Source organism: Sinocyclocheilus anshuiensis, unplaced genomic scaffold (assembly GCF_001515605.1).
Source record: "Sinocyclocheilus anshuiensis isolate Anshui unplaced genomic scaffold, SAMN03320099.WGS_v1.1 scaffold1463, whole genome shotgun sequence".
NCBI lineage: Eukaryota > Metazoa > Chordata > Actinopteri > Cypriniformes > Cyprinidae > Sinocyclocheilus > Sinocyclocheilus anshuiensis.
In genome coordinates, this window is record NW_015536784.1 from 312,082 (window position 1) to 320,999 (window position 8,918).

Genomic DNA, 8,918 nt, shown 5'->3' on the forward strand with positions numbered 1-8,918 from the left:
CCTTTAAGAAGGGATGGATGTTTTCTTCAAGTGATAGGCCAGGTAAGTGAAATTATATTATCTTGCTGTATGCGTGTCATTTTCTTTACGTTTTCTGACTAAAAGCAACCAAAAAGCCATTTTAAAGTTGTTAAGCAAATAATAATAATCGACAGGGATCCCAGACCAATACAAGTGTGCCTCCTCTATTTTAAAACCCACGAGCCGCCACTGCCTTTAACCACAGCTGTCATCGGTTTTTGCCTGGCAATGGCAGCAAGTATGCCATAAAATTTCAAACTGGAGCCTGTACTCCATCGATTCTGACACTCAAAGATGACATTTTAAGCTCCTTATTTAGCCGACTCTGTGCTGGTTTGTATTGGCCGCTTCCAGTCATTCCTTTGTTTTGCCTCCAGCTAATGCTTTGATGTAATTGTGATGTCGGCACTAAAAGGGTCATGTCTGGATTGCTCATTGCGTTCTAAACTGCCATTCAGAGGTGAAGCCACCGGAAGTGTTCGAGCAGCCATTTTACTATTCCCTACCGGCGGAGAGCACCATTGACTGACAGCAAAACACTGACTTAAAATCACCCGATTTGAAGCGTATCAGTCACACAAGATTAGTTTTTAAGATAAGTGTATGTAAATAAATTTTTACTTAAAGAGCAGGTCATATGTTTTTTTTAAAGTGTCCTAATATTGTGTTGGAGTCCTATACAACAGGTTTAAATGCATCTAAGGTCATAAAACATTGTAATTTTCTCAGAATATACATTTAAGTTCGACTTGAAGATCGATCGGTGTATGGCATCAAAGTACGATGAGAGAAAGCATAAGGAGACGTCCACGCTCTCTTATAGCTCTTGCAGTACTTTGATGACACACACCGATCGGTCTAGCAGCGCTACTTCAAGTTGAGTGCGGGCCATCAGCAGAAAAAGAAAAGAAATAAAACAGTAAACAGCCAAAGGACGTAACTTAGAATGGGAGATGGATCAGGTTTTAAGTGCTATAATCAGATCCCCGGTGCATCTACCAACCAAGAAAACGTGAAAGATTAACCCTGTAACTTTGTTCTGGTAAGCCTTTTTCTGCAAGCGTCTGAGAAAACGAGCGTGTCTGATTTCGCTCCCTTGGTGACGTGGCAAATGGATCTTATTATAATATTACCGCCCCTTAATCTGTAAGTTTACTCCCATGCCGTTATTGTGTTTTCGCAAGCGACAACGGTGTACCAGTTCTAACGTCATGGCTCGTGTGTTTTTAAGGTAAACGTGTGTGAATGAGAACTTAGTTTAGTACTCACATGCTGTGACAGCAGCTTTCTGTCCGTGTGCTTCGGATGTGTGCTCTCAGAAAACCATATATACATATTGTAAAAAAGGGGCATAATATGTCTCCTTTAAAAGCTAAATGCAGAAAATATGACGAGGCATATCTTGCTCTTGGCTTCACTCACCGTGTCTACCGGACGCTACAGTTGTTGCGTTGCGCCGCAACAGCTCTACCCTGGATGCGACAAATCGACTGTTGCAAATCATTTTAACTTTGTGTCAGTACGTCATAAATAGAACAAGGCATCAGTTTATTGTCGGGTTTTGTCGTGTCGCGCCGCATCCAGTGTACACAGCGTCACTGATTATAATGGGTTCTACTGTATTTTGCCGCTCGCGTCCGGTGTAGACACGGCGTTTAATGTCGTTGGTGAGGAGGAAAGCCTGTGTGTGTCCTATGCCTTAGCGGACAGCATGAAACCCACAGTAATAAATAACAGAGAGAGAATAATAAAACAACAGTTTTTCTCTCTATGCTATTTTTCAATGTTTGAAGTGATGCAGGTGTTTTTTCCCTGTAGGTTTTTTAAATTAAAAAAGCATGAATTTTTCATAATGTTTAGTGAAATTATTTGGTAGTCTGAGGTGGGTTGGGGATTCGGGAAGGGGGGGGCAGATATTTTTTATAGGGGCGCGACCAAATAAGTTTGAAAACCACTGGTCTAAAGTTAACAGACAGTGTTTAAAACGTGCAGTCCACATGTTTACATAGGCCTATGTTTATTACAGTGACTTTGAATTTCCTAAAGAAGTGTGGTAAAGCAACAGATTTGTTTTTATATTTCTGCAATCTACTTTCGTTTATGTGATTTGTTACGGACTTTCATATTAATGTTTACACCATTTTTCAATGCTTTATGTTGTCATAATTATTACATGCTTACAAGGTTGGAAGTTCAACAAATCAGTCAATATACTGTGATTGTAGTTGTTAAATAAAAATGTCATTCATATCAATTCATGCATCACCTAATTTCATCGTAACATATAGGCCTGGCCTATAGAAAAGAACATTTATGTTTAATCTATCTAATATTCTGTTGGTCATACTATACAATGATTTATAGCTTGTCTTTGTTGAATAATACAGAACATAAAGAGCTTTAAAAAAATAATTGCATATTAAATCGCAATCACAATATTGGTAAAAAAAAATAAAAATCTCAATTAGATTATTTTCCAAAATCGTTCAGCCCTAAATTCAAAGCTTACCATGCATCATCTTGGAAATAAAGCTTCATGTCTTTAAGTCCGTAGAATACGCAGTCAGTGTTATTTCTCTGAATAAGTTAAGATGCATGTATTTTATCTCCTAAGGGAGCAAGATCTATTTCAGACTCCTCAATATGGCACAAATTCTATGGCATTTTAGCATTACAGTTTCCAGGAATAATCTGTATGTTTAATTAATTAATTTAACTGACATTTAAATCATTGACTGCTTCAAAATGGATGCTGTTGCAGTTACCCTACTGTACAAATAAAAAACAACGTAATTACATAAACCTTGAATGTACAAGGCGAATTAACACATAAATATACAAAGCATAAATCTTTATTCAGATTTCATGAGCACTTTGTCATTTGAAATGCGAATGTTGAGTATCTCGTCCGTCTGATGTTTATCATGTTCATCTGATGTTTGCTACTGTAATGAATAAGATATTAAACAAATAACCAAATTTACATGCATAGGACGTTTGTGTTGTAAGAATGTACAGGGATACTTCAGATATAAAAATGCTGACTTGTTAGGTGATGTTTTCTCATTAAAATTGTACGATTTCCTATTAATTCAATAGAGTGTATAGGAATACTAGGGAATACCAATATGGTGGCGCGGAGGATTCACTTTTATGACGTCATGATGAGCAATCCAGTTCTTTATTACACTGAACAAAATTATAAACGCAACACTTTTGTTTTTGCCCCCATTTTTCATGAGCTGAACTCAAAGATCTAAGACTTTTTCTATGTACACAAAAGGCCTATTTCTCTCAAATATTGTTCACAAATCTGTCTAAATCTGTGTTAGTGAGCGAAGACTAGCAGTGTCCTCTAACAAAGTAAATGGTGTCAATTTTGATTTCATGCAGACTTTAAAAGCCCCCACTGCAACACTGCCTGGCATAACCCCAACCGCCCATACAGCACCCCCCTGATAAAACATATTCGTGCAACTATGTCTACATACATTTGCGGCTGTGGTACGAGACAAAAGCAGCCCAAAAACACACCCCTGTATTTGTATTTTTTTCCTGAATTTTCAAAATAGCCTAATTTGCAACAAAGACTTTACATATACAAGGACTTTAGATATACAAAAATGCACTGATATTAATGGGAGAATAAGTCCTGCCTTCTCAATAAAAGATCCATTCACTATTTGGTAAAGTCATCATGTCGCTGCAGCTGTCATTAGAAGCTCCAGTTACTATAGAAACAGTCAGCATTCTAAGACTCATGCTTAGGACTGTCTATGTGCATTGGTTGGTCCAGCCTGAAAAATTTGCTTTTTAATGCTTTTTGAGCATAATAAACAGAATATGAGACATTTGTTGTCATATTTCATTGGTGATTTCAGATATGAAATTTAATCATAAGCTTGGTGAACAGTATTGGAGAATTTGATGTTTCCCCATTCAAAGAGATAGGCGCTGTACATGGATGACTGAAATAGCTGCCCGAGTGGTGTTTCAAAGAGGGCTACTGAGTGAAATGACTTGCCTTAAAGGGACTTTGACTGCAACACTGGCCTCAAACCCAGCTGTCAGTCATACTTACCTTATGAGACTCTACAGCTTTCTTCAACGTTTGAACCCTCTTTTCTCTGTCCTTAGTCTTCTGCATGAAATCCTTCTGTTTTATTTTCAGCTCCTCCTGTGAACGGATTTACAATCAACAAGATTGCGCTGCAGAGTTTAGCTCCAACCCTGATCAAACTCACCTACCTGTGATTTTCTAATGATCCTGAAGACATTGATTAGCATGCTCAGGTGTGTTTGATTAGGGTTAGAACTAAACTCTAAAGAAAGTGGATCTTGTGGGCAGGGTTGCCAGGTTTTCACAACAAAACCCGCCCGACTGCTATGCAAAATGAGCCCAATCGCGTTCCGGGAGTAAAAATACACATAAAATACACGTTTTTGGTTGGAATTCACATTCCAGGGGATAAATATCACGTTATTGGTGTCGCTTCAACCCGCAGCAACACTGCTTGTGGGTCATATTTGAAGAAATTTAAGAGAGAAGTTCACTTCAATTTCCATGAGCTAAGCAAGAGCAACTTTTGAGCAACCCCACATTCTTATAAAAAATTCCCTGTGTAAAATAATGCATCCTGAAAACATCCCATACTGTATATACACTGTCTTACCTGTTTTTTATCCATTTCATCTGCAGCTGAGACTGTTTTATGTCCACTGTGCTGATCCCCCAAACAAACTACACATATACACTTCTGGTCATCTTGACAAAAAATCTCCAGTGCTTTATAATGCTGAGGGCAGATCTGCTGCTGTAGATTTGAGGAAGCATTTACCAGCTTGTGCTTTCTAAAAGCTTCAGACTCATAATGAGGCTGAATGTGAGATTGGCAGTAAGAAGCCAAACACACCAGACAAGACTTGATGGCTTTTAGCTTTCTTCCTTTGCAAACGTCGCACCGCACATCTTCAGGGCCAGCTGGATCCTCCTGGTTCATTCCATCTACAATTTCAGCAAGCACTGTGCTTCTGCTGAGAGTTGGTCTTTGGTTGAATTTTGTCCTGCATTTGGGGCAGCTGTAAACTCCTTTAGAAACCTCCTGATCCCAGGATCTCTCAATGCAGTCCATACAGTAACTGTGGCCACAAGATGTAGTCACTGGGTCCGTAAGCAGATTCAGACAGATCGGACAGTTTAAAGGATTTTCAGCATCAAAACAAAATTGTGCCATTTTGGAGCTTTCAAACCCAGTCAAAGATTCATTGTAAAACAGGTTATGTTTGAAGTTATGTACTGAATGAGAGTACTAGGGAGTGGCTTCTATGCAAATATGACAAAAGGAAATGTTTTACAAAACAAATCATTATTTCCTGGTCTGGATTTTTATGGACTTTAGGACTTTAGGACTTTATCTGTATCAAAATATAAATTGGTTCATATCTGATCTTTATTTATGCAAAAAGTATGAATATTTATTCTGAAACAGATTTATAAATTTACACTGCCTCTCAATTGTTCAACACAGTCATAGAAGTCAGACAAACTGGACATTCTAGTTTAGGCTAGAATGAGATGTAGTTTTTCTTTAGTCCTTCAAGTACCTTTAGTCCTTCAAGAACCTATTAATACAAACTGGAATCGGTGAGAAATTCATTGTAAAATTTTACTTTATACGTTCATAACAATTGTTATAAGTTAATGGGGCCCAAATGGGGCAAATACATAATTTTGAGGGAAAGAAATTAATTGGAAATCTTTAAATAAGGAACCTTCCTTGTATGACAAAAATAGGCCCTTTTTACTTCAACTTGCCCCAGCATTTAAAGGAATAGTTCACTGTAAATAGCAAATAAATACAGCGCACGTCAGTCAGACACATTCACACTCATAAAGATGTTAATCCAAATGTTAGTGTTTGTAACAACAGTTATGCTTCACTGTTGTGAGTATGTTTCTGATTAAAATAAATGCAAATATCAAACATTTGTTATCTACTTTGTGTCAGTCTTACTGAGAACAGGAGTGACAGCTCTGTGTACATTTTCTCAGCATATCCAATAGTTCAGAAAAACTTGATGGTGTAACAGAAACTACTGACTCTCTCTTTTTTAACACTTTAGATACGGTTGCTCCTTTACACTTAAAGGGCTCCTATTATGCTCTTTTACAAAGTCTTGATTTTGTTTTGGGGGTGTACTAGAACAGGCTCTCATACTAGGTTGTTCAAAAAGCACATTATTTTACATTATTACAACACCTCTCTCCCCAGTCTGGCATGAACGGCTCGAATAGTTCCTGTATCAAATGAAGGCCCGCCTTCTGAAATACAAAATGTGCTGTGATTGGTTAGCTGGGCCAGTGTGTGTTGTGATTGGTTAGCTGGGTCAGTGTGTGTTGTGATTGGCAGCACTCGGAGCCTGGTCGGGAAATGTCATGCCCCTTACCATAGCCGCCTGCGAGCTTCAGTGTAAATATTGCGTCAAAATCAAATCAATTTGAGTGCCAATTAAACCCGGATGATTGTAACCACTCTAAGTTCGTCTGCCTTGGGAAAGCTAGCGTGTCTCCGACATAGTGATAACACTCGTTGCCTCCTCTAGTGCAGCTCAACCAGGTCTCGTCCCATTCGTCGGTATTTGTGATATCACAAATCCCGGAAAATATGCGTTGTAGTCCAAATGAGTTGTTTGGTGTAGTTTTTGAAAAGTGATTTCTGTTAATAAAGTATCTCCTTTTAAAGTGAACTTTGAACTTTGTAACTTTGCAGATCTTTTTTATGCTCAAACAGCAACATTACAGACTAACTAAAGTTGAAAAAGTGAAAAAGCATAATAGGACCCCTTTAAACTTGTATCTAGCTAGAAAAGTAAATGGATTCAATGCAGGTTGAACGGTCTGACAGACTAACTAAAGTTGAAGAAGTGAAAAAGCATAATAGGACCCCTTTAAAGAAGATTAATGAAAACAGTCCGACACCATTGTATAACGAGCATACTCGCGCCTTAAAGAGAGCAGCCCGGAAAATGGAGCGCAGCTGGAAGAAAACAAAACTAGAGGAATTTCGTATTGCATGGCGGGAAAGTAGTTCTACTTATAGAAAAGCTCTAAAAACTGCTAGATCTGCTTACTTTTCGTTTCTCTTAGAAGAAAACAAACACAACCCCAGACATTTATTCAATACAGTGGCTAAATTAATGAAAAATAAAGCATCAACAGACACAGACCTTTCCCAACAGCACAATAGTAATGATTTTATGAACTTCTTTACTTTAAAGATCGATACTATTATAAAATTATAACCATGCAGCCGTCAGCTACAGTATCGCATCAGATAGTGCACTATAGATCCCCTGAGGAACAATTCCTCTCATTCTCTGCTATAGGACAGAAGGAATTGTATAAATTTGTCAAATCATCAAAACCTACAACATTGTATGTTAGACCCTGTTCCATCTAAGCTACTAAAAGAGGTGCTTCCAGAAGTCATAGATCCTCTTCTGAATATTATTAATTCGTCAATGTCTTTAGGATATGTCCCTAAAACCTTCAAATGGCTGTTATTAAGCCTCTCATTTAAAAAAAAACACAACTTGATCCTAGAGAATTAGTTAATTACAGGCCGATCTCAAATATCCCTTTTCTGTCAAAAATACAAGAAAAGGCAGTATCCTCTCAGCTATGTTCATTCTTAGAGAGAAATGGTATCTGTGAGGATTTACAGTCAGGATTTAGACCGTATCATAGTACTGAAACTGCTCTCATCAGTGTCACAAATGACTTGCTCTTATCATCAGATCGTGGTTGTATTTCTCTATTAGTGCTACTGGATCTTAGTGCTGCGTTTGACACTATCGACCACAGCATTCTTTTGAGTAGACTACAAAATTATGTTGGCATTAGTGGAATTGCATTTTCATGTTTTAAATATTACTTATCTGACCGTCATCAATTCGTAGCAGTAAATGATGAGATATCATATTGTTCACAAGTACAGTATGGAGTGCCACAAGGCTCAGTACTAGAACCATTGCTTTTCACACTTTACACGTTACCCTTGGGATATATCATCAAGAAACATGGTGTTTGCTTTTACTGTTATGCTGATGATACTCAGCTCTATATTTCTTTGCGGCTCGATGAAACCTACAAATTTTCAGGAATGCATACTGTAGTTGATATAAAAAACTGGATGTCTAGTAATTTCCTACTGCTAAATTCTGAAAAAACTGAGGTTTTAATCATTGGACCAAAAACCTCTGCATGTAATAACCTAAAACACTGTCTAACACTTGATGGCTGCTCTGTTATTTCCTTGTCATCAGTTAGGAACCTACAGTAGGTGTGCTATTTGATAGCAATCTTTCCTTTGAAAACCATGTGTCTAGCATTTGTAAAACTGCATTTTTCCATCTTAAAAATATATCTAAATTATGACCTATGCTCTCAATGTCAAATGCAGAAACATTAATTCAGCATTCATGACCTCAAGGTTAGATTATTTTAATGCTTTATTGGGTGGTTGCTCTGCGCGCTTATTAAACAAACTCCAGCTAGTCCAAAATGCAGCAGCTAGAGTTCTTACTAGAACCAGGAAATACGACCACATTAGCCCGGTTCTGTCAACACTGCACTGGCTCCCTATTGAACAATGAATATATTTTAAAAATCTTGCTAATTACTTATAAAGCCCTGAATGGTTTAGCTACTCAGTGCTTGAGCGAGCTCATATCACATTATAGTCCTTCACGTCCGCTGCGATCTCAAAACTCTGGCCATTTGACAATCAAAATCAACTTCGGGCGGCAGATCCTTTTCTTATTTAGCGCCCAATCTCTGGAATAATCTATCGTTGTTCAGGAGGCAGACAAACTCTGTCAGTTTAAATCTAGATTAA

The 8,918-nt window shown here is 37.8% G+C and overlaps 1 protein-coding gene across 1 annotated transcript in view; it reads right to left on the bottom strand.

Moving 5' to 3' along the window:
• LOC107655711 (tripartite motif-containing protein 29-like) overlaps positions 1-5,255 on the bottom strand; it is a 21,990-nt gene extending 16,735 nt beyond the window's left edge. The window contains exons 1-2 of the mRNA XM_016443291.1: positions 4,695-5,255; positions 4,103-4,198 (exon numbers count right to left, since the gene is read on the bottom strand). Coding sequence (XP_016298777.1) covers positions 4,103-4,198; positions 4,695-5,255 — 657 coding nt within the window. The remainder of the gene's footprint in view (positions 1-4,102; positions 4,199-4,694) is intronic.
• Positions 5,256-8,918: the final 3,663 nt, after the last annotated feature.